The sequence below is a fragment of the Bos javanicus genome, chromosome 6 (assembly GCF_032452875.1).
Source record: "Bos javanicus breed banteng chromosome 6, ARS-OSU_banteng_1.0, whole genome shotgun sequence".
NCBI lineage: Eukaryota > Metazoa > Chordata > Mammalia > Artiodactyla > Bovidae > Bos > Bos javanicus.
Genome location: NC_083873.1, coordinates 99,859,398 through 99,885,872, shown reverse-complemented (window position 1 = coordinate 99,885,872; position 26,475 = coordinate 99,859,398). Strand labels below are relative to the sequence as shown.

General features: G+C 38.3%; 1 protein-coding gene across 8 annotated transcripts in view; it reads left to right on the top strand.

Annotated features, from left to right (window-relative positions):
- WDFY3 (WD repeat and FYVE domain containing 3) overlaps positions 1-26,475 on the top strand; it is a 284,092-nt gene that overhangs the window by 177,989 nt on the left and 79,628 nt on the right. For 7 of the 8 annotated variants that reach the window (XM_061420694.1, XM_061420690.1, XM_061420695.1 and 4 more), the window contains 13 exons: positions 470-630; positions 2,889-3,000; positions 5,203-5,393; positions 6,569-6,721; positions 9,662-9,735; positions 9,819-9,980; positions 11,360-11,454; positions 14,739-14,859; positions 15,193-15,410; positions 19,483-19,718; positions 20,866-21,000; positions 23,616-23,795; positions 25,423-25,656. In XM_061420694.1, coding sequence (XP_061276678.1) covers positions 470-630; positions 2,889-3,000; positions 5,203-5,393; positions 6,569-6,721; positions 9,662-9,735; positions 9,819-9,980; positions 11,360-11,454; positions 14,739-14,859; positions 15,193-15,410; positions 19,483-19,718; positions 20,866-21,000; positions 23,616-23,795; positions 25,423-25,656 — 2,072 coding nt within the window. The remainder of the gene's footprint in view (positions 1-469; positions 631-2,888; positions 3,001-5,202; positions 5,394-6,568; positions 6,722-9,661; positions 9,736-9,818; positions 9,981-11,359; positions 11,455-14,738; positions 14,860-15,192; positions 15,411-19,482; positions 19,719-20,865; positions 21,001-23,615; positions 23,796-25,422; positions 25,657-26,475) is intronic. The other variant, XM_061420688.1, reaches the window with a different exon arrangement.

The window sequence follows — 26,475 nt, the reverse complement described above, 5'->3', positions numbered from 1 at the left end:
TTGTTCCTTGGAACCAAGAGAAAGTGTTTTGTAATTCCGTTGGTCATACTTAGAACTCTTCTTCCTTTACGTTGTGCTGCATATTAAGTATATTTTAAGAGTAAAACTTGGGATGCAAAGCTTTATGTTATTTAGTCACTAAGTCATGTGCAACTCTTGAGACCCCATGGACTGTAGCCTGCCAGGCTCCTCTGTCCATGGGATTCCCCAGGCCAGAATACTGGAGTGGGTTGCCATTTCTTTCTCCAGGCAAAGCTTTGTTGACTGGGTGATTTTTCCTTATTTTCTAATTAAAGAAATAAATGAAGAGCTGGAAATTAAGTAAAACAGTTTCTAAATTTTAGCTCCTTGTTCCACTTTAAAAGATTTTCAAGGCTACCCATTTAAAAATAATGATAAGAATTAAAAAATTGTCTTAGGATCAAGAGAAAAGCTGATAATTTTGAAAAGGATTATTCTTCTTTTGAAGGTAAAGATGCAAAATCTGAAGGTGTGGTCCCATCTCCTGTGTCATTAGTACCAGAGGAAAAGGTGTCATTCGGCCTCTATGCACTGTCCGTATCCGCCTTGACAGTGGCGAGAATCCGGAAGGTGTACAACAAGCTGGACAGCAAAGCCATCGCTAAGCAGGTAAGCAGAATGATTTCCCAATGGGTCACGGCTGATGCTCCCTGCAAAGGTGTTCCAGAGCTTTCTCTGGCACCCCCCTCCCCGCCCCCCCCCGTCCCCGCCGCCAAGCAGGAGTGGTTGCTAAAAACAGCATTTTTCATGTATTACTTTGGTTTATTTTGCTTTGGATTTAAGCCACAACATTTTTAGCCATTTAGTGTAATCTGGAAGAGTGAGAATTTCCTTCCAAGTGCCCAGTTTATATTCTTATATTTTCATTGGCAATTAATAAATTGAACCTTAGGAAACTAAAGAACAGAACTGCTATTTTAATTTTTTTTTTTTTGGATAACTTACTAAACACCGGGCACCATTTTGTTCAGGACACAGCAGTAGATGAAGAGTAAATCCCTGCCTTTATTAACGTTCTTACATTCTAATGGAAGAGACAGACAGTAATAACGAAAGAAATAACCTGATCATAGAGTCTGTTGGAAGACGAAGAGTGCTATAGAAAAACCAAGCCGGAAAGGGGACAGAGAGGCTGATAGTTTCAGTGGGAGGGTCGGAGGAGGCCTCCCTGAGAAGGCGAAATTGGAGCAGTCTTGAGAGAGAGAAGGCGGCAAAGAATGATGTATGTATGGGGGGAGGGGAGTGGAGTGTGCATTCCAGGGATACTAGTGCTGAGGCCCTGAGGGGACAGTACAGGCCTGCCAGAGAGGCAGCTGTGGCCAGAACGACGGGAGAGAAGGCCTGGGTAGTAGGCCAGGAGAAAGTGGGGTCCCTTGTCCTGATCCGAAGAAAACTATAGGAAGAGTAGTTTGGGGGCCGGTGAGGGAGATGTTGAGAATTATGTTTTGGAAAACTTTGGTGTCTCCAAGAGGCTTCTCAAAGCCTCGTGAAAATAGGAGTCGGTTCAAGGGAGAGGTTTGAATGCTAGGGTTGTTCCTGCTGCTGCTGCTAAATCGCTTCAGTCGTGTCCGACTCTGTGTGACCCCATAGACGGCAGCCACCAGGCTCCCCCGTCCCTGGGATACTCCAGGCAAGAACACTGGAGTGGGTTGCCATTTCCTTCTCCAATGCATGAAAGTGAAAAGTGAAAGTGAAGTCGCTCAGTCGTGTCCGACTCTTCGCGACCCCATGGACTGCAGCCTACCAAGCTCCTCCGCCCATGGGATTTTCCAGGCAAGAGTACTGGAGTGGGGTGCCATTGCCTTCTCCGAGGGTTATTCCTAGGTGGTGTTAAAGCCACGAGGCTAGGTGCAGTCACCAAAGAGGAGATGCAGGCAGAGAAGAGGAAAGGTTTACAGACAGAGATCTGGCACATTCCAGTGTCACGGCCCTGGGGGGATGATGAAGAGCCAGCAGGGAAGACTAAGGAGCCAGCCCGAAAGGAGAAAGCGAGGAGAGTCTGGTGTTGAAGGCAGAGATTTGCTGTGGCGGACGTGTCAGAGCAGTCAAGAAGGGTGAAGGCTAAGGACTGACTGTCAGGTTTAGGAAGGTGGAGTCGTCAGTGACCTTGACAAGACATTTTGGCTGTTGAGGGGAGGCAAAGCCAAGGGGAAGGAAATCAAGAGGCTGGAAGGAAAGGATTTGGGAATACTAAGTACTGACAAGCTCTTAAGCCAGAGGCTTGCCTGTGAATAGATATATCTCTCTGCTGAGAAACATAAACCACATAAATTTAGTTCTACAGATAACAACAGAATTACGTCTATGAATTACATTTTTTTTTGCTTTAAAAGCAAATTGTGTATGTCTGTGCAAAATACATTTCTTTTGTGTGGGCATGTTTTATCCATAAACTTCTGAGCAATTTATGTGACATTTATTTGCATACAGTGTGAAACAATTTTTTTTTTGCTTTCATGTCGAACTTGTAAACTTTCCCCTTGCCCCTGTTAGGGTGGACGCGGACAGTGCCTTATATTTATTCTATGATATTCACTGATCAGAAATACTGGGAGGCAGTGAGTGTTGAGAACCTTTACACCACAACCGAGTTTCATTCAGAAGGAATCCAGAGCTGTTCCCCAAGACCCCCTCACCACCTTTCTCTCAGTGGATTGTATTAATATTTCACTTGCTTCCTCCGAGTTTCCACACCTTTGCAAGTATTTGCACGTTTTTAAAAAATGAACGCTCATGTTTTTTAACATACTGAGAAGTCGAGAGAGCAAAGTTATGTTCCCCATTCATGTTCTTTTTTTCTTTTCCAGTCAGAATGTTGAGACCGTTCCTCTCTCATGACATTTTTTCCTTTCCTGTTTGTTCTTCAGTTAGGCATTTCCTCCCATGAGAACGCCACTCCTGTGAAGCTGATCCACAACTCCGCAGGACACCTCAATGGGCCCGCACGGACAATCGGGGCCAGTCTGATTGGATACTTGGGTGAGTCACATTGCCTTTTCCTTTCAGGCTTCTTTCTGGTGCTGGTTTAGTCACTGAGTCACGAAAACTCTTTGTGACCCCATGCTCTGTAGCCCACCAGACTCCTCTGTCCATGGGGTTTCCAAGGCAAGAATATTGAAGTGGGTTGCCATTTCCTTCTCCAAGGGATCTTCCAAACCCAGGGGCTGAACCCAGGTTTCCTGCATTGCAGGCAGGTTCTTTACTGCCTGCGCCACTAGGGAAGCCCAGGATATAGTGTGGATTCCTTTTAAAATTAACAAGAAGTGTTATGCTAGTCAGTGTCCCACATGTTTATCAGTCCTTGGCAATTAATGTTCCATCAGCGTCCACGTCTCTGAACTTTTTCTTTTTTGACCATACTGTATTGCTAAAAGTTTCCTTTATGGTAAGGCCCATGGTAGTTTTTCTTTGTTCAGCTCAGGAGATATTTCCTGAGCTCAGCTCTACATTCTTTGCAAAAATATGGCAGCACTGTTGTTGTTGTTCAGCTGCTCAGTCGTGTCCAACTCTTTGCGACCCCGTGGACCACAGCATGCCAGGCTTGCCTGTCCATCACGAACTCCCAGAACCTGCTCAGTGATGCCATCCAACCATCTCACACTCCGTCATCCCCTTCTCCTCCTGCCTTCAATCTTTCCCAGCATCAGGGTCTTTTCCAATGAGTCAGCTCTTCACATCAGGTGGCCAAAGTACTGGAGCTTCAGCTTTAGCATCAGTCCTTCCAATGAATATTCAGGGTTGATTTCCTTTAGGATGGACTGGTTGGATCTGCTTGTAGTCCAAGGGACTCTCAAGATTCTTCTCCAACACCACAGTTCAGAAGCATCATTTCTTTGGTGCTCAGCCTTCTTTATGGTCCAACTCTTACATCCATACATGACTGCTGGAAAAACCATAGCTTTGACTATACGGACCTTTGTTGTCAAAGTGATTTCTCTACTTTTTAATACCCTGCCTAGGTTTGTCATGGCTTTTCTTCCAAGAAGCAAACGACTTTTAAATTCATGTCTGCAGTCACCATCCACAGTGATTTTTGGAGCCCAAGAGAATAAAATCTGTCACTGTTTCCATTTTTTCCCCATCTATTTCCCACAAAGTGATGAGACCGTTTGCCATGATCTTAGTGTTTTGAATGTTGAGTTTTAAGCCAGCTTTTTCACTCTCCTCTTTCACCTTCATCAAGAGGCTCTTTAGTTCCTCTACGCTTTCTGCCATTAGGGTAGTGTGTCATGTACATTTTTGAGGCTGTTGATATTTCTCCCTGCAATCTTGATTCCAGCTTGAGCTTCAGCCAGCCCGGCACGTCAAATGATGTGCTCTGCATATTAAGTTGAATAAGCAGAGTGACAGTATACAGCCTTGATCTACTCCTTTCCCAATATCGAACCAGCCTGTTGTTCCATGTCCAGTTCTAACTATTGCTTCTTGATCTGTGGTATAGTAGAAAAAGCAGTGAGTGAAGAGCTCAAAGATTTAGGTTCTAATACTTCATCTGTCACTGTGGATTTATGCCAGACATTGGAGCTCTGTGGATGTCAATTTTTCTTATCTATAAACTGGTAATACTGGCCCTAATTGCCTTAGATGGTAGTTTTTAAAATCCAACTCCATGCTATATAAAAGCATTGTGAATGCTACAAGACACACAAAAATATAAAATGCATATTGGCTTTGTTTTTTTAAGAAACTCAATTTTGATCAGTAGGCAGATGACATTCAAACAATGCCTTTAAAAAAAAAGGTTAAGAATGTAGATAATTGTTACAAAGTTAGTTCCAATACTGTGTTTACCATGCTTTTCAAGGTCACCGATGTACTGTTACTCATATTACATAACTGAGAGAAGCTTTGAGCAATAATGTGGAATGTGGTTTTTTGACTTTTTTATGGGCTTCCCAAGCCTATCAGTGTAGGAGCCACAGGAAATGCGGGTTCGATCCCTGGGTCAGGAAGATCCCCTGGAGAGGAAATGGCAACTCACTCCAGTGTTCTTGCCTGGGAAATCCCATGGACAGAGCAGCCTTGCGGGCTATAGTCCATAGGGTCGCAAGAGAGTTGGATGCAACTTAGTGACTAAAAACAAATGATGCGTAATTAATGAATAGTTCTTAAGATGATTTATTCAGTTCTTGTTTACAATGGGGAATTTATTTTAACTACTTTCCACTGTCTTTTAATCAGGAGTAAGAACATTTGTTCCTAAGCCTGTTGCCACTACTTTGCAGTACGTTGGTGGGGCCGCAGCCATCCTGGGCCTGGTAGCCATGGCTTCTGATGTGGAAGGGCTGTATGCAGCGGTCAAGGCCCTAGTTTGTGTGGTCAAGAGTAACCCACTAGCCAGCAAAGAAATGGAAAGAATCCGGGGCTACCAGGTTTGTAACAATAAAGCTTGGTCTTCACTTTACTTTGCATTAAAAATCTTATAATTTTCATTGTTAATTCATATTTTTTCAAACTCTGGAAGAATTATATTGTCCAAGTAAACTTTAAAAGTTGGTAGTTCTTATTAATATAAAACACGTTTCAAATAAGAATGTGGGTTGTTAGTTCAGTTATTTTTCTCTATGACAATAGGAATTAAATAGGGTCAGGACTTCGCTGGTGATCCACTGGTTAAGACTTCGAGCTTCCCATGCATGGGGAACAGATTCCTGCCATGCTCCACAGCATGGGCGAAAAAAAAAGAAATAGGATCGTATTATCACTTGCTCTAGAGATGGCTAAATCAGTCATAATTCCAGGTTCTCCTGGTTTTCCTTGTCTTTCTCCTTCACACCATGTCATCTTTTACCCCCTCCCCTCCCTTATTAGTTAGCTAGGGGATATGAGAGCCACTGTATATTAAGTTTGTCATTGCTAGTCCTGAAAACACATGTGAGACTAAAAATATGCCCTGTTCATGTATTTACAGTCTCTGCTAGGGATTTAGGCGGAAAGTTGCTTGTAACAAGAGAAATAAGTATTTGGGTCAAGATTAAATTCCTCTAGGGAAGATGAAGTATAAATGCCTTCTCTAACTTTAGCAGTTAGTTCATTGGTAGTAGATAATGTTTACTATAATGTTTTCAGTAGATTTAACTGTACTATTTTGATGTTTTGTTTTGGAAAACTCTTAAAATAACAGTTGCAGCATTGTCTATCATGAAAAAATAGAAATAATCTCAATGTTCCAATAATATGAGAATGAGTAATAATACTATAACCATTCCATATATCATTCAGTCTTTTAAAATTGTAATTATGGAGACAGTGTTGCAAAAGAAAACAATCCTTTTGACAAAATATTATGGAGAGAACAGGAATAGAAAATTATATACATGTGATGGCAACAGCAACTCAAGGTATTTATGTACGAGTAGATTTTATGTAAAAGTGAATAGTTTAATAAGAGAATAATGGGATTACCCTGATTTTCAGATTTCCTATAATGCTGTGTTATCATGATGAAAGATTAGAAATCAGTGTAGAAGTCTTAGGAACTGCTCTCCTTAGGGTTCTCATGTGTGTGTATGATGATTGACCAGCAAGCATTGGTATTTTCTTTCAGTTGCTGGCAATGCTGTTTAAGAAGAAACGCTCCCTTCTTAACAGCCACATTCTCCATCTCACTTTTTCCTTGGTGGGAACTGTTGACAGTGGACATGAGACCTCCATTATTCCAAATTCAACAGCTTTCCAGGATCTACTTTGTGATTTTGAAGTATGTATATAAACACTAACCGGTAATACATAATCAATGAACCGATTCCTTTTTTGGTGTATTTATGAGTTAACTATGAAAGCGTTTTCTAAGACATGTTTTTGTTCTATAATTTTATGATTCTCACGTTAATGTCATTAGTAAAACATACAAAATAGAGTAGTGATCGTGCTTTTTACCAGCGATAATCCATGGTATCAATAGTATAACAGTGAAATGGTGTAATGCATATACCTAACTATAGTCAATTTGCTGTTGCCATTGGCATGACATGAAGCAAACATAATATTTTCAGCAAAAAAAATTTTGGTTACTAGTAGCTGTATAGTGAAATATTCATTTCAGCAAAATTACAAGATTTTTATTTCTACTGACTTACTACCATAATAGCTTCCACTTTGTCCTCTCAAGGCACCACTTAATCACACATATTCTTTCTGTCTTTAATTTCTTGTTCACAGCACTTTGCGCTCGCATCACTATATAAAATCTCCTCCCGCAAGACTGGAGGCTTTACAAGGGCAGAGATCATGTCTGTCTGCATCTTTGTATCCCTACAACCCAGAATAGTGTCTAGTACTCAGACTTTGCTGTGATGTCTGGCCCTAAATCATCTTCTTTGTAACTTTCATAAGCTCCATCTTGTCAGTTATTTAAAATAACTGTGTGCCGTAAACATTGTACTGAAACTTTATTTAAAAGCTTATTAGCAGCACTTCTCTAAATAAAAATTCACGGCTCTCCTCTGTTCTTGCTACCCCAGCCTCCACAGCATATAATGCTGCGTTTCCATGTTTCCATTTTCTCGCATGTCCTCCTCTTGCCAGCTTTTAGGCATCACTCACCTGCCTCTTTATCTTATTCACTACTTTCCCCATCGTTTTCTGGTGATGGAATTTTCATTTTGTTGTTGTTTAGTCACTAGGTCATGTGTGACCCTTTTGTAACCCCCTAGACTGTAGTCCACCAGGCTCCTCTGTCCATGGGAGTTTTGAGGCAAGAATACTGGAGTGAGTTGCTATTTCTTTCTTCCTGATGCAAGGATGGAACCCGTGTCTCCTACGTTGTATGAAATTTTCATTACTTTACAAAAAAGTGTCCACCTTCACTTCTTTATCCTTTCCCTCTGTGTTGTTCTTTTTCCTTTAGATTCTCACCCAGCCCCACAGGCTCATGTCTACAGAGACTTGAAAACCTAAATCTTTAGCTTGATATCTGAATCCAGACATATTTCTAACTTCTTCCTAAATGTTTCCATTTCTGTGTCCCAGCAACACCTACACTGAACGTAACATCCTTTCCCCAAGTTAGTTCTTCCTTTGAACTTCCGTTTCTATTAGTAGCACCACCAACTCTCCCAGTCAGTGAGACTTGAAATTGAAAAATCAACTTCCTCCTCCTTCAGTGTTTATAAACAGCACGAATTAAGGCAGATTGTGCTTCCGCATTTCATGTATCCTGTGTTTTCTGTTTCTCCTGCTACATCCTAATCCAAGCCGTAGTCAGTTCTCCTCTTACTCAAATAGCGATGACTTCTTTTCCCCTTTCTTCAGTCTGTTTTATGTGTTGTTTTTACCTCATTCTTTCCAAGATATAATCATGTAACTTATTAAAAATTTTCAGTGCTCTGTTCTACACAATTAAGTACACATTTCTCAGCCTGATATTCCAAATTCTAATACACAAACCTCTCATTCTATTAGAAAATAATTATTAATATGTTTGAGCCCAGCACTGTATTAGGTGCTAAGAATGTGAAAATAGAAGAGTCCATGCCTCAAGGCGTTTAGTGCATTAGATGAGAAAAGCAAATAGACAGTAAAAAATGTGTGAAAGCATGGAGATAAAGGTATGCAGAGGGTTTCCTTTGTGGCTCAGTGGTAAAGAACCCACCTGCCAGTGTAGGAGACATGGGTTCAAGCCTCGGTTCGGGAAGATCCCCCATGTTACAGGGCAACTAAGCCTGTGCACCTCAGCTACGGACCCTATGCTCTAGGACCCATATGCCACAACTGCTGAAGCCCATGCAGCCTGTGTTCTGCAACAAGAGAAGCCGTCACAGTGAGAAGTCTGCACACCCTACAAAGGGTAGCCCATGCTCACCGCAACTAGAAAGCCTGTGCAGCAACAACCCAGTGCAGCTAAAATAAAAAAAAAAAAACCGAGGTCACGATAATTCTACCATCTCTGTCATTTCTGGGCCTATTTGTAATGATTTTTTTTTTCTCTTATGACTCATATTTTCCCTTTTATTTGCATACTTGGTAACTGTTGATCAGATGCTAAGTTTTGTTGATTGGTAAATTTTACTTTATTTTCTTAACGAGGCTTTGCTCTGGCATTGCAGTTTTGAAACATCTTTTAAGCTTTGTTTGGATGGACTTTCATTCATCCTTAGTGGTTATTTAGCCCTCCTACTAAGATACTACACTTCTGAGACCTCTTCCCAACCTTCCCATGTATTTTGAAGTCTCTACACAGGTTGGTGGGAGCACAGACTAGTCCCAGCCCTTTGTGAGTTTTAGAATTGTTTGTGGTGCTACCTTGCATTGGTTATTCCCGGTTTTGGACCTACACAGGATTCCTGCCATTCAGTTTTTGTATCCAGTAATCATTCTATTCAGTATGTTATATTATTCAGTATTCACTAATAGTATTCAGTCATTGAGCCCAGAGAGATTTTCTGTAGATCTTGTCTTCCTAGTTGTTTACTCTAGGAGAGTAATTTTCACAGCAATTATCTCTTTATGAACAGAATCAGAAGTCCCATATAACAGCAGTTTTATAGTGTGACAGCAAATAAAAACTAAGAAAGTGGCTATATTCAATTAATTTGTCTAAGTGAAATAAGTTATATGTACTGCATTTGTGTTTATTGGGTTGCAATTTGGGGTATTTTTTTAACCCTAAATATACCACTGTTCTTCATTTTTATTTTAGGTCTGGCTCCATGCTCCATATGAACTTCATCTCTCCCTATTTGAACACTTTATTGAATTGCTCACAGAGTCCAGGTATTGGTTGATATCTAAATTGTTAGTTGTTCAGTTACAAAAGTGATGCCAGTACAGTGTATAAAATCTTCTTTCTCTTACAGTGAAGCTTCAAAGAATGCCAAGTTGATGAGGGAATTCCAGCTAATCCCAAAGCTGCTACTGACTCTTCGAGATATGTCTCTATCCCAGCCTACCATTGCTGCTATTAGTAACGTGCTGAGCTTCTTACTGCAGGGTTTTCCCAACAGCAATGATCTACTCAGGTAGTGAAAACTTCTGTGTTCATCGGTCTGTTCACTGAAAGTACCAATGAGATTAAGATGATTGAAGTGAATGTAATTGCTTCCTATCCCTGGATAATACCTGCAAAGTTAATACTATTCAGGATACTTGTGCATCATGAGAAATAGGCATGTATCTTGCAAACCATTTGTTGCCACTAGTGACTAATAGAATTTTGGGAGAATGGGTGTTAGAATTAGTTCAGTGAGATGGATTGTCCTGGACATCAAAGTGTTCAGTGTAGGAATTCTTGGTCCCCAGCCCTCTTCCAAGACCAGGTTTTGCTGCTTCTCCAGGGTATGTGCAGGAACACATATGCACATGCATGCACACCCGCAGTGGGCATGCCATGTCTTTTGTATTTGTTCTTTATCACCCAAACTGATGATAGTATGTTATTGTTGCATATTCTCACCTTTTCTTTAACATGAGTGTTATTTTGCTGCTAATGTGAAATACGGCTTCAGGCACATTTATGGAGTAAATGTAGAGCCGTTCTAATAGGCACTTGAGAATTCTCATCTTGGCCAGAAATGGAAGAAAAAAACTACCTAAGTTATTTTCCAAATAGAAAATTGCTTTTAACTGCACTTAATCACCTCTTGTCATGTTACTGCTCAAGTATTACAGATGACATCACACTCGCTGACTAGGGTATTCCCAGTAAAATAGTCTCCAGTTGATGCAGCATGTAAATCACTCACTTTATATTCAGTTACCTTGAAAGCATTTTTTTTTTAACTTGGCAACAGATCTAAAACTGGAGTTTAAAGGTTAATTTGGAGATTGTCATTATTAGTAGTAATATTTATTTAGGTCTTATCCTGGTATTATGATGATCACTTTGCTAAAATTTTCACTGTAACCTATCAAGGCTTTTATTTTTCTCTACATTACAAATTGAGAAATTAAAGCCCTGAGAGGTTAAGCTACTTGCCCCAAGTAACATGATTAAACAGCTAGGATTTTAATCTTACCTGTATTTTCAAAACCCAGACTTAACTATTAGGCTACAGTAGATCCATATAGGTAATGTTAGGACATTTTTATTTGACACCATACTGGTGAGTTTTTGAAATCATTTGAATCAGTGCATTAAAGGACTCATATTTCTGATGAAGTTTATTTTTCCCTGTATGTATTTTAAAACATTATAGCATATTAATGTTAATTGTTCTAATGTTAATTGCAGCAGTTCTAGGGGAAGCAGCTGAAATACAGTCATGTAAGATCTATAAAAGATCAGTTAAAATAAGAAGTATTCTCTTGGTTTTCATTTCTTTGTTTTTTTATTTCTTAGTGTGTTGTTTTGAAGAGAGAAAAAATAAAATCTATAACCTCCTTTTTCTTGTATTAAAAGGTTTGGCCAGTTCATTTCTTCTACTTTACCAACCTTTGCAGTTTGTGAGAAGTTTGTAGTTATGGAAATAAACCACGAAGAGAAGCCTGACACTGGTGAGTCAGTTCTGGAGCTTGGAACCTAACTACTGTGCTTTGCCTTCTTCTGACACAAGTTAGACCAGAACTGTATGACACTGTTATTTTACTTTTCTCATTGAATTACTTTTCTTGATCTTTCACAGACGTATTTGTCTTAGACCAAGCCTCTACAATACACAGAAATACAGAATTAGCTACAAATTTAATAAGGGTGTGAATTTGCTTTAAAAATAAAATCTTTCCAATTTTTACAAGATTTATAGTGATGTTCCTTTAAACAATAAACTCTTCCAGTATAATTTTTGAACTTTATTTTTTTTTAATTTATATAAATCTTCAGAAACACAGATTCTTACCAAAGTGAATTGTATCTGTATTACTGTTATTTTAATTTCCCTGTTAAATATTTAATAATCATTGAGGGAAAGAACGTTTTACTAGAATCATGTAAGTGTAAAACAAAATTTTTGTAAGTTGTAATTCCTGAGCCAATGACAGCCACTTTTTTTTTTTTTTAATAAACTTTCCTCCTTTGAAGCATATTTTTGCCTTGCTCGAATGTATTTTTCCTGTCATGTATTGTAGATCAGAAGTTGTACTTGGAAAACACTAAAAGGACCTTTTAAATTAACCTGTGATTAAATTCACAGTATTTTATATGTATTCAGCATTATTTACATCATTATCCTGTTACATTCTTCCCCAATCATGTCACATAAAAGAGTTCCTTTAAAACTCTCACAACCCTATCCATCTGGGAGTTCTCTTCCAAATTGGCTATATCCTTCAGAGCACAGCCTCTCTGGTGCTTCATAAGTAAGAAGAGAACGTGGTATAATTATGTTTTTCAAAGGAGAAACTAAAAGATTTGAGAGGCTGACTTCCTGCAAATCGTAGAGCAGAACATATAAAGCTGGTAACCACTTACTTCCTACTCATTTGGAACAAAGTTGGTATTTCTTTGGGTGAAGCAAAGTAGCAGTGGGTGAGAAGCATATAGATCAAATCAATGGATGACACTTGTTTAATGCTTAGTATTTGCCAGACAGTTTTAAGTGCTATATATAATCTTATAACAACCCTGTGACGTTGGTCCTCTTATTACCAGTTTTACAAAAAGTGAGGAAACTGAGGTCTAGAAAGATTAAATAAAACCAATTTACTGAGATCCCATCACTGCATTTAAACTATGGTAGTCCAAACCAGCATTCTAAGCTTTTAAGCCTTGCATTATTCTACCATATATTCAAAGATTATTTCCAGGTTCTGAATTAATGTAAGCTGAGTAAATAGGAATTGAAAGAAGACTACTGTTAAAATCTGAGTGGACCTATATAACATGTTTATTTCAAGTATAAAGAAATGATATAGGAAAAGTATTTCTCTAGTCTCCATACTGGACATTGAGATCAATAACTACAACTCTAAACCAACATTCTAAGCTTTTAACCACTGCGTTGTTCTATCAATTCAATATACATGGATTATTTCTAAGTTCTGAATTAATATAAACCAAGTAAATAGGAATTAGAAAGGAGAGTACTTTAAAATCTTTGAAACTATAAAACAGATTTATTTCAAGTATTAAAAAAGATACAGGAAAAAATATTTCTGTAGTCTCCATATTTCTTGCTGATCATTGAATTCTGTAACTACAGCTAGTGTTATAAAAAATTTTTTTTGACAAGAGCACAGTAGCAGGGATCTATAAATTAGGAAAATTTTCTCTTGATCTGCCAAGCTGATTAGATTAGAATTCTTCTTATTAATTCATTGCCATTTGAAAGATTACAGAAAGCCAAAAGGATTTGCAGGTCTTGTTAGTCTATGACATTAATTATTTGTGTGGACTGGACTGTCTTATGTATAATATGTTTCCCAAAACTTAAAACTGTAATTTTTTTCTTTCAAATAGTTCATACAGTCTTCAGGATACACCCACAAACAAGTGATTTAAATAATGCTGAACAGTGATACAATAATTAATGCAAAATAAATAGCATGAAAGGGCAATGCAGTGGGGAGTAAACCATCAGTTTGAATGGGAAGAAGTTAACCTGAGAGTTTCATTGAGTTCATTGTTTAAAACTGTATCTGAAAATTAGGGAAACATAACTGACAGTGAAAAAACTAGGCATAAAAACCAAGAAGAATTCTTAATTTCTGTGTAGATTGTCATTTTATCAAAAGGAAAAACTGAAAGGAAGTAAATCCTTAGTCAGTGTAAATTGTGTGGTATGCCTTCAATAAGGCGATTTGTAAATTACCAGTCATTTGCCTACTAGAAGGGGAGGGAATCTTGAGTTCCCCTTGGTAAACTTAAGGCACCCTCCCCAGTGATTAAGGCACTAAATTAGCATTTTAAAAGACAAGTGTTTAAGGGTAAAAATGGTCCCTTGCCCAAGCAAGTAAAAGCATATAACCTTGGTCATTCAATTTTAGCCTGAGCTTCAATTATAGAATAAAGAAAAGAAGTCATGTTTATTGTGACTTATTAACCTACAGCTCGATGTGGCAGAATTGGGCCTGGAACACTGGGCCATGGATCCCAGTCCCTGTGCTTCCAGGACTATCCACTGAGAGCCAGATGCTTTCTGCCTTCCTCCCTTCCTTCCCCAAGTTCTCTTGTACATTTCTGTGCCTTTCCCTCTGGTCTGTGCTATTTAAGTCTAGCTCTCCTTTATGTATTATAATTATTGAATAATTTATGCTTCCTCTTTTCATTTTTAAATTTGAGAAAATTAACTATTTAAAAAGGAACTAGAAATTAAGGATTTGCATTGTTACTTTTGTTCATGTGATCCTTATTGTTACGTGATCACTTTGCCCTGTAAGTACAAGAAAGGAATATTAATATAAAAAAGAGTTCACAGTCTTTACTATCCCTTTTTTAGATAAACTTTCGTGATGGCTCAGACAGTAAAGAATCTGCTTGCAATGCAGGAGAGCCTGGTTCAATCCCTGGATCAGGAAAATTCCCTGGAGAAGGAAATGGCAACCCACTCCAGTATTCTTGCCTGGAAAATCCCATGGACAGAGGACCCTGGTGGGCTATAGTCCATGGGGTCACCAAGAGTCAGACACCACTGAGCAGCTAACACATAATTAAATGAATAGTTTTAATGATTTTAAAGAGAAACGTTTAATAGACCCTTTTTTTGTGTTCACTGTAGTGGAAAGTACTCCTAGAGAAAATGTTTTCTGAAAGATATATTTCAGTGATATTTCCTAGACCAGTGTTGGATATTTTATCCTAGTTTATCTGCTAGGGCAATTTAATGTATTTCTTTTCATTGCAGGAACCGAAGAAGAGTTTGGAGGTCTTGTATCTGCTAATCTTATACTTTTGAGGAACAGACTTCTGGATATCTTACTAAAACTGGTTTACACATCTAAAGAAAAGACAAGCATTAATTTGCAGTAAGTAAAATCTTTTGAGATTTGGTGGTAATAGTTGATTTTACTAGTTAATTCATTATAGACAAAAGAAAGATTTGCCTTTGACTTGTTTTTAATTTATTTTTTAATTGGAGTATAATTGCTTTACAGTGTCATGTTGGTTTGTGCTATACAGCTGCATGAATTAACTATAAGTATACATACATCTTGTTTGCTGCTAACTTTTAATAGATTTCTTTTTAAAACCCTGAAATTCATAGTATCTCAAGAACAAAAGCTGGTCTTAGTTTTCTTTTTAATTTGAAATCCCAATCCTTGAAATTAATGTTTTGTTTAATCCATCTGTCTGAATAGAGCTTGTGAAGAGCTGGTCAGGACGCTGGGCTTTGACTGGATTATGATGTTTATGGAAGAACACTTGCATTCTACCACAGTCACAGCAGCCATGAGGATTCTTGTTGTCCTACTGAGTAATCAGTCTATTCTCATCAAGTTCAAGGAGGGACTCAGTGGTGGAGGCTGGCTGGAGCAGACAGATTCTGTCTTAACGAATAAGATCGGAACTGTATTAGGTATGGGACTTTTATAGTCGGCTGCTTTGAAATGAGCTTTGTGTTGTATGTTTAAATTTTAGATAAGCTTATACTGTTTGATTTATCTAACAACCATTAAGAGTCAAGAACTTTAATGACAGAATGAAAAGCATAAAATTAAAAAAAATTTTTTTAATTGCAAGTCAAACTGAAGTCAGAGACAGGATATCAAGATGTGAAAACTCAAGTAAATTTCTTATGATTTCTTTTGTTTATAGTTTCCTTTCTGACCTATAAGTAAATAATTTACAAATTATTAGAATGAAATTAATACTAGTAATCAATAATTTGTATGCTTATTCCTTGCCAGTTACACTTTTCATTTTCACTGTAACTTATCTTTACAGTAACCCTATGAGATATAAATACCATCATACCCATTTTACAGATGAGAAAGTCAAGGCATAGGGGTAATGTCACTTGTCAGCTAAGAAGTGTCAGAATCTGAGTCCAAGTCATTCATCCAAAGCCCACGGTTGTAATAGTTATGTTATATTACCACTCAAGATTTAAGCTCATCAGAGTGTCAGCCAAAGCTCCTTACTCTCTGCTCACTGACTCTATGCTGTTTACAGCATTGAACTGAGCATTTAAATAATAATAGAAAATTATGGTTTCCTATATTAGATTCATGTGAACTAATATATACATTCCTATTCATGTTAATGATCTTATTTTGGAAAATTCATATTTAATATGTTTTTATTGAAAATTATGGTCATTCAGTTTGTAGGGTATTTTAAGATTATGTTTATGACATTACAATTTGAAATCATATAATTGTATTCTGCACTCAGCACTAAGAGTAACTATTTACCCTCTCCTCGTCAGATGGAAAAATTAGGGACCAGATTTTAATATGTAATTTGTCTGTTAAGAAAAAAATGTAAAAGTATCAATACCTCAGTGTAACATGTGCTGTCCAATGTTAAAACAAATGGTAGGAAGAAAGAGCTTACACCAAAGGATTGTTTTTATTGTTATTTCACATGTGAAAAATGTCTGAAGGAATTTTGTAAGTGATAAGGAAAGAAATTCAGAAATTCACTGTGAAATGATTTCTCAAGAAAATGAGCTCCTTTAAAATAAATATTTTTTAGTATTATCATTATAGAGACTTTTATCAACAGTTTTGTCGCAAGAAATGTAGCCTATTGACCTTAATGGTAGCTAGTAGCTACTAAGAGAATAAACAACAAAAGGCATAATTCAGTGTGAGTTCTGTAGAATTCGGTGGGAGTTTTTAATGCTGATTGACAACACTGCTTCTCATTGAAAGCCAAAACAACACCCAGGTTTCACCTAGCACTTTGTGGTTTGCAAAATTCTTTAACATATGTCATGTCATTTACCGTCATGATTCCAGACACAAGTATATGTATTTTATGGTATATAAGTTATATTTTATAGGAAAACCTAATGAGTATAAATTAAGAATTAATTCCTCTCTAATTAGGGAAGTAAGACTGCTAAATACATAAGGTCCCTGAGTCATGGAGTAATATTTCTGGGTATCTTTCTTCTGTCAATTCTGTGGGTTTTTTTTCTGTCCTGCACCACTTCAGTAATATCAGGATCTGACCAACCAAACTTCATGTTTAAGAACTTATTTGTCCTTCCTTGGCACCTGCCTGTACATTATGTATGCTACTTTGGTTCTAAAAGAGGAATCTAGGTATTTAAGTTTCATTTAAACTCAATTCAATTTAATATCATTTTCTCTGAATATCTATCTGATATATACATAGATACTTGTGTACATATACAGAAATTTATCTCTATATATTGATATATCATCTCAATGGATTCTATTTCTCTTTGAGCTGATGAACAGTATGTTTTGAATGTTTTACTCACATTAGTTTTCATCAATTTTTTCTTTATAAAAATACCTTCCATACATAGCTGTAGCTTCAGTTCAGTTCAGTCGCTCAGTGATGTCTGACTCTTTGCAACCCCATGGACTGCAGCGCACCAGGCTTCCCTGTCCATCACCAACTCCAGCTACATCAGCTATAGCTTAAATCTAAATTAATGCTCAGTTGTTAAAAACATATTAGATATTCCTTAAGATCAGTTATCGGTAGAAATAGAGTGTGAAAATTTGGAAAGGAAAATAAATGCTAGCATTGCTTTTCATTTAGGACCTATAGTTTGATCAAAATTTATTTTCCTATTTAATGTATAAAATACCACTTTGTTCATTTAGAATTTACTACAAATGAATATCACCCAGTATTCCTTATGCAGCTGGTTTTTTAGGAACGTGGTGATGTTATTAAGAGGACCAAGGGAGACCAGAGCTTCCCAGGTGGCACCAGTGGTAAAGAACCCGCCTGCCAATGCAGGAGACGTAAGAGACTTGGGTTTGATCTATGGGTCAGGAAGATCCCCTGGAGGAGGGCATGGCAACCTACTCCAACTCCAGTATTCTTGCCTGAAGAGCTCCAGGGACAGGGGATCCTGGTGGGCTACAGTCCATAGGATCGCAAAGAGTCAGACACGACTGAAGCGACTTAACACACACACGCGAGGGAGACCATGCGACTTCACAGGCTCCATTGGGCCACAGGTCCTAGTGCCACCCCTCATTAACTTTGTGACTTCAGACAAATTGCGTACTTACCACATTTTATTAAAGGATAATAGCAATTTCTTACTCACATGCTCATGTTTAAGAAATGAGACGATATATGAAGAGAAGAACATATACTCCAGAGGATTAATTAATATCACACTGAGCAATTTATTTGGACTCTTTAAAAAGCCACCCAGACACAAATTTCTCTTTCATCATTTTAAATAGTAGCAAGTATGTGCTACTTTGTCTTAGAAAAAAGAATTTGGGGGAAAATGTGGATATTCATTGAAATAAAAATTGCTTCAGAGTAAAAGTCAGTCTTTCTTCTTTGGTTGCTATTTGCAAAAATTTTCCATTGAACCTCTGGCCAATATTCCTTCTGTACTGAGCAGTGTACTAGGTATGGGGTTGGTGAGAGAACTAATTGAGTTATTTCCCCAAATTACCTATGTAACAGAGGAAGCAGGATTGATGGAAAGGCTGGTGCTATACACCACACAGATAAGTAGTTATCTCCTGGCAGAGCTGTGCTTCTAGAACACACTTTGGATGTCCAGATACCCACAGTCACAGTGGGCTCGGATTTGCTGTCCCTTGGCCAGAAAACTTTCCTGCAGAGTTACAGATCATGCAAGGAAAGATTACTTTGTATATTTATTTTGTCCTATCTCTAAATTTGTAGGTCATTTAAGGCTAATTAGTTTATAATATTCAGGACAAACGAAATATATTAACTCTATTATGGCTATCATATTTTTAAGTTACATTTTTAGTAGTATCCTACAATCTGGCTACTTTTTAAATATTACTTTCTTCTTAGGAATGTTAGAGCTCTTTGGAGGTCGTTCTTGGTGTTTTCTTCTTTTTTTTTTAATTCTTTGGTCATGCCCTGCCCCCCCACCCCCCTCCCCCACCTGCCACCGGCAGGTGGGATCTTACTTCCACAACCAGGGATTGAGCCCATTCCCCCTGCATTTGAAGCACAGAGTCTTAACCAAGTCCCTGGATGTCATTCTTTTAATGAGTAGAATTTATCTTACCTCTTGTATCTGACTGCCTCAACTATGTTTTAAGACCTAACTCTTTGTGACACCATGGACTGTAGCCCACCAGGCTCCTCTGTCCATGGGATTCTCCGGGCCAGAATACTGGAGTGGGTAGCCATTCCCTTCTCAAGGGGAACTTCTCGACCCAGGGATGGAATCTGGGTCTCCTGCATTGCAGGCAGATTCTTTGCTATCTGAGCCACCAGGGAAGTCCTATCCTAATAGACAGGCTTCCCAAAGTCAAAGAGAAAGTAAAGTAAAACTTCTGACTGGAAGATTAATTCCAAAGTCGAGTAGTTAATTGCTTATATTAATATGAATGTCCAAGATGGAAATGTCACATACTCTGACATACTCCTTTCTGTGTAAATGTAACATGGTAATCAGTGACTAATTTCATCCTTCTCGTTGTATTTCCTCTTAGGATTCAATGTGGGCAGGAGTGCTGGCGGACGATCAACTGTCAGGGAGATTAACCGGGATGCTTGTCACTTTCCTGGCTTTCCGGTGCTTCAGTCATTCCTTCCTAAACACACTAATGTCCCTGCTCTCTATTTCCTCCTCATGGCATTGTTTCTGCAGCAGCCCGTTAGTGAGCTGCCTGAGAACCTGCAGGTCAGTGTGCCTGTCGTCAGCAGCCGATGTAAGCAGGGTTGCCAGGTAGGAATTACCTAGTCGGGTGTAAGTGTAATTACATTTGCCAAAAAGTCACTGTAGGGTGTTGAGTTCATCACAGTAAAAACCAACTGGTTCCATCCCTATCTCACATTTGGGATTTGACTGGGGTCATAGAAATCTGAAAATACTGTAGAAAATTTTCCCAAAAAGAAGTTCTGTGTTCCTGTTGTTCTTTTTCTCTTTATGATTATTCTGTGTGATTATATACATGGGAAGATTTTGGATGGTATTTTAATGATGATCAAAAGAATTCGAGTAATGTGATTTTATCTAGAAATATAATTAATTTCTGTAGAATTAAAAACGAAGTAATGTGCATTCCACAAATTAATTGGGTAGATATGAAAGGATTTTTAGTGCAAATTCTGATTAGAAAAGTGTTTCTGAATTCTTAATGATAGGTAATGTCCATATTAGGAAAACAGTAAGGCTTTACCTGATTTTCTAATCTTAAGATTATGTGGATATCTATATATAGCTTATGTTTGTAGCACTGCAGAGATGTAGGAATTTAGTCTTAAACTCAATTACACTTCCATAATAATCCCAAGATGCTATTCAAATCAGCCATAGTAATCGACAAAACCTTTTAAATGAAAACACTGAGTCTGTACCCTACGTTAAATCATGCTACAGATGCATGAGCAAAGCAGAGTTTGGTTACAGACGCCATAGGCAAAGTGTTATATAAAACTACTATGAATGAATCTCCTCAAACTGATTTTTATTTGGTCAAATCTTCATCTATATGTAATCTAAAAGTGAATTAGAACATTGCTGAGAGTGGGGTGTGGGGAGTAAGTTCACTGTACTTTTTGAATAGATCCTGCTTAAAGCCATTAATTCTTTAATTTCATCACCTAGCTAATTATTTTCCTTAGGAAAACAAAGAAAAGGATGTTTTTAAGATAGATAACTAGGACACTGATACATAAGATTCACTTTGTCTTGTAAATGTGAAAATGAGTTTTAAAACATAGGAGGGAAGAGCATTAAGTCTCTATCTCTTCTTCATTGCTCACTTTGAAAGAAAATAATTTCAAAGAAATTTTAGAACATTAGAACTTGTGAGGGTCTCTACCCAAAAAAATTGACAGTACCTAATCCTGATTTGCTTTCACCTCTGCAGTTTGATTTAGATTCCATCTGGACCTTTATCTTTGGAGTTCCTGCCTCCAGTGGAACCGTGGTCTCATCTATCCACAATGTGTGCACAGAAGCTGCTTTTTTGTTACTGGGCATGCTCCGAAGCATGCTGAATTCAGTAAGTCCCCAGAGACTCTGACACCTGTCGGTAATTCCTCCTGCCTGGGATTCCTTTATAAAAGTAGGGGAATCCTTTGGTAATCTAAGTCTTTATTTACTACGTGGTCTCTGGAACCTCACCCACTCTGTTTTATTTAGTGTAAGGACAGACCGTGAAGTTGTTAAGATCCTGAACTCAGGAGCTGGATTCAACATCCCAACTCTGATCCTCCAGACATACTAAGCTCATGTGCCTCAGTTTCCTTATGTATGAAGTGATAATGAGGATAAAAGTTACCTCTTAGGACTCTTGTGAGGATGTATGAGTTAACATGTACACAAAGTGCTTCCAAGTGTACCTGGTATAGAATACAAGCTTTATTAAGTGTTAACTGATGCTGTTAGTGCTATAAAACACATATTTCAGTGTATACATTTATATAATAAATATACTGTATTACATGCAATTGCAACAATATGTTACTTGAACTTTTAAAATCACTTCTATTTAGAGGCTCAAAATGTTATCAGTGCAAGTTTTACTTAGTGTTTTCATTTTCTCTTTTAGTTATTTCTAACTTAGATATGAAGCACTGAAAGAGTAAATGACAAAATTTATGTTCGTATCTCTCACAGGAATGCTGTGAATAATGATTTAATTTTTTTTCTTACAAAATTCAGGGTCACATTGTAAGAGGAATTATTAACTAGACTCATGGATTACAAGTACCTGAAAAATCTGATTTTAGTCAAAACTGTTCTTACGCAATCTAAGAAAAGAACATTGCTCTTAAATGTGTTAATTTATAATGCTTTGGGATTCTGGTTTTGGTTTCTATTCATAAACAATTATAAAAATCTAAGCTGAAAAAAAAGACTCTCTGGGCAAGTATCAGAAGATAAACATTGTTCATATAGAGTCTTCCTTTTTTTAGTAGCATCATCATCATTGTTATTGTGGTAATGCTTTTAAGGAAAAGAAAACTCCTGTGTGTCTCTTTTACTCAGTCTTCTACAGCACTGCTTTACTTCTGACACTTCAGGTCACCAAGTATATAGAAGATTTTGCCCCAGTAGCTGGGTGTTCCACCATTCAGTTCAGTTCTGACACTATCTGCCAGGATATAGCATCCAGTTCCACAGGTTAAGGGCTCAGTCTCGTAAGATACTCCCCTGCCCCGCCTCCACCAATCCTGCCCCACTTCAAATGCCAGTCAGAAGTCCAGGTTGTTACCTGTGCTTCTGACTTACTAGTTGTAAATCACAGGTTCCTGTGTCTAAGGAAAACATTTTACTTGCCAGATTACCAGTTTATTACAAAAGGTAACTCCAGAACAGCCAGTTGGAAGACAGGCAGACGGCAAGGTGGGGAGGGAAATGGAGCTCCACGCCTTCTCCGACTGGCTCTTCCCCCAGCACCTCCATGTGTCCACCAGTCCGGAAGCTCTCTAAAGCCCATCAATTTTGCCTTTTTATGGAGCCTTCATTACATAGACATTAATTAAAGTCATTGGTCACTGGTGATTGAACTCTTCTTCCCTGTAGGCTGTGGAGGAGCAGATTAGGTTAATTTCCAACCTTCCAATCATGGTTGGTTCCCCTGGCAAGAGCCCATCAACCTAAATTCAAGCGTGATTGAAAAGGGCTCCTTATAATGAACAAATGGAGGACAAAATGGCACCCCAATCCAGTATTCTGGCCTGGGAAATCCCATGGACAGAGGAGCCTGGCAGGCTACAGTCCTTAGGGTCACAACAGTTGGACACAACACAAGTCAAGACATCAGCGTGCATGTTTGTCCCCACATGGAATGCTGGTCTTGAGAAATGAGAGAATGGCTGCTAAACCACCACCACCATCTTGAACAAAAAGACACATTTATGACTCTTATCACTTAGGAAATGCCAAGAGTTTGAGGATCTCTGTGCCTGAAATGGGACAAAGATTAAATATGTATTTCTTATTATAAATCACAGTATCACAGTTGCATAATGGTTAACAACACTGTTCTCATTTTTTACATGACAGTGTGAGACTCAAAGGGTAAAGTAACTTCCCCATTTCATCTTACTCCTTACTCTGTGGCACAATGGAGGATGGGGCAACTTTGATGGTAATACAGCCACTGTTGGCACCCACCACATTCATATTGATAGCACTGAATAATCAAAACCATTGACTTCAGTTACTGAGCTGTGAGTACCCCAGTCCAGTGTTAGTCACTCACTTGTGTCTGACTCTTTGCGACCCCATGGACTGTAGCCCGCCAAGCTCTTCTGTCCATCGGATTCTCCAGGCATGCATACTGGAGTGGGTTGCCATTCCCTTCTCCAGGGGATCTTCCGACCCAGGGATTGAACCCTGGTCTCCTGCATTGCAGGCAGATTCTTTACCATCTGAGCTATCAGAGAAGCCCAGTGTGAGTACCCCAGTGAATGGAAAAACATCCTCTCAGTTTCTAGGGGTGTTGCCTTTGTTTTAGCTTATTTCCCGATTTGTTGGCCTGTGTGTTTACCCCTGTTTGGTTTATGAGAGTTCTGGACCATCGGTATATCAAGTTTTAGAAGAGTAGTGAGTAACTTGTAGCAATGTCAGTGACGCTAACGTGTTGTCTCCTCTCCTATCCCCTGGCAGCCTTGGCAATCAGAAGAAGAGGGGTCTTGGCTCCGGGAGTATCCTGTGACCCTGATGCAGTTCTTCAGATACTTGTATCACAATGTCCCGGACCTGGCCTCCATGTGGATGAACCCTGATTTCCTGTGTGCACTGGCAGCCACGGTCTTCCCCTTCAACATCCGCCCTTATTCAGAAATGGTAGGAAAAAGGGAGGAAAAGGTCAAAATTGGAATTAGTCTGCTGTAATCGTTAGCAGATTTTTTTTCTTTTTGGCCAATCTTTTAAGCTTCTGACTAAGTTATAGTTTTGTAACTTTCTGCTCCACCTCTTGTATCATTATCTAGTGTCTGTCTCCAGACACATCCTTCTTCTGCTTCCCCTAAAATTTCAGCAGTGAACACTACTTCCTGTTGTTATTTACCATATTCTTGTAAGTCTCTCATGAGTGACTTTCCTCTTCATGTAGCTGTTGATCTATTTCTTATTATATGTGACAATAGCTGTAGTGTTGTGAACTCAGATTACAGAGCTCTAATAGGACCAAATTTATTTCCACTTTATTTATTTATAAATCTCCTGGATTTAGTCTTTACACACTAATTACAGATTTGGTTGTGTTTATAAGAAATGAAATGCATGCCTGTCCTTTCTATTCAACTTTTTCCATTTTGTTCAACTGTTATTTTTCATATTTTGCACTAACTTAGTAGAAAGTTATTAGACTACTCATATATCATATGGGCTTCCCTGGTGGCTCAGACAGTAAAGAATCTGCCTGCAATGCAGAAGACCTAGGTTCTATCTCTGGGTCGGGAAGATCCCCTGGAGAAGAGAATGGCTACCCACTCCAGTATTCTTGCCTAGAGAATCCCATAGACAGAATAGCCTGGCAGGCTACAGTGGACTACAGTCATTGATACCGCAGAGTAGGACTTACAGAGTGGCTAATGCGTGTATCATATAGATACTTCTTTTGTCCTTTAAAACACACCCAAAAGACAGTTATTCCTCCATGGGACTTCAGGATTTCATGATGTTTCCTCCTTTTTCTCCTACTTACTCTAGACCCTGGAATAAAGTACTTCCTCATACTAATTTCTTCTTCATGTAAAAAGATGAAATAAATACTCATGCTAAAAACTGTGGGAAGTTTTAAGAGAAAGACAAGTGTAGCACATGACCTTAATACTGTGGCTTGTTTATAACTTTAAAATCCACACTTTTGGTAAAAACAGGATTTTAGTAATAGCACAGTGTTTTTTCCTTATCAGCATCTTATAATCTGTCTTCTTGACCTTTCTTTTTCTGTTGACTCAAAATTGGTACTAGTTTTGTTGTTGTTTTGTTTCATTTATTTGCTTGTTTTTTTAACCTAAAAAATAGATCAGCCCTTGGGTTCAATCATTAGTGTGCCAGATCCTTATCTGAAATTCTGTAGCACTTGGCTTCTCAGTAGGTATGTTTTATAATGTGCACATAAAATAGTCCTTCTCATTTTATTATTTAATTTATTTTAAGGGCAGTTATCCACAGTAGAGATAAAAATTCAGCATAAAGCAGTTATATGGTTAGCGGCCAGTCAGTAGCTTGATATTAGAAAGAATGTGTGTTGAGTAATCATGATCTATGGTGCCCTATTACCTCCCTGATAGGAGTATCTGAGTAAAGCCAAGTGAACTATGCGATGTGTTCAATAGCTTCGTAGGAGGTTAATGTTGAAGCAAAATGCTGTTGGTGCTACAGTTTGTTTTTTAGGAAATATGGAAGTAAAAATACCAAATAAATTTGAATGCGACTAGGGTACGTTTCCTCTTGATTTTATTAGGTGACTGATCTCGATGATGAAGTTGGATCTCCAGCTGAAGAATTTAAAGCCTTTGCAGCAGACACAGGGATGAACAGAAGCCAATCAGAGTACTGCAACGTGGGCGTCAAGACATACCTGACTAATCACCCAGCTAAGAAATTTGTTTTTGACTTCATGCGGGTCTTAATAATAGACAACCTCTGTCTTACACCTGCCAGCAAGCAGACTCCACTGATTGATCTTTTGTTGGAGGTAAAGACAAAGAGATGCATGTACACCTCTTAAATTGTTTCTATAGTGAGGGCATTAATAGCCAAGCAAGTTTTATGCCAAATACCTTTCAGATTTCTAATTCCTCTGGGTTGTAAAGGCAGAACATATCATGGGCTATGGGGATTTTAGTGTGCTAATGTATATACTATCGGTTTGTTTCTCTTCTTTCTGTTCCCCTTGGCATGTCCTTTTTTTCTTAAAGATTTTTTTTAATGTGGACAGCTTTTAAAGTCTTACTGAATTTATAACAGTTTTGCTTCTGTTTTATGTTTTGGGTTTTTGATTGGAAGACATGTGGGGTCTTAGCTCCCTGACCAGGGATTGAACCCGCACCCTCTCCGATGGAAGGTGAAGTCTTAACCACTGCACTGCCAGCTCAGTCCCTGCATGTCCTTCATCCAGCCCTTTATTGCCCTTTCCCTAGACCAGGAATTGACAAACTTTTCCTGTGAGGGGCAAAATAGCAAATATTTTTAGATTTATGGGCTGTACAGTGTCTAACAATTACTTAACCTACCATTGCAGTTAGAAAAGCAGCCACAGGCAATACATAAATGAGTGAGCATAGCTGTGTTCCAATAAAACTTTATATACAAGAACTCACATAGGCTGAGTTTGGCCCAGGGACCCTAGTGTTCCAGCTGCTTCCCCCCTAGTCTCATACAGCAGCATCGTCTCCTCAGCTTGTTAACTCCCTACTTCAGTCTGACTTATGTATCACTTCCGGTATTACTGCTTTTAGTGTCCTATGGGGCTTAAAACATGGTGCTCAATATGCACTTTTTAAATTTTTCCTCA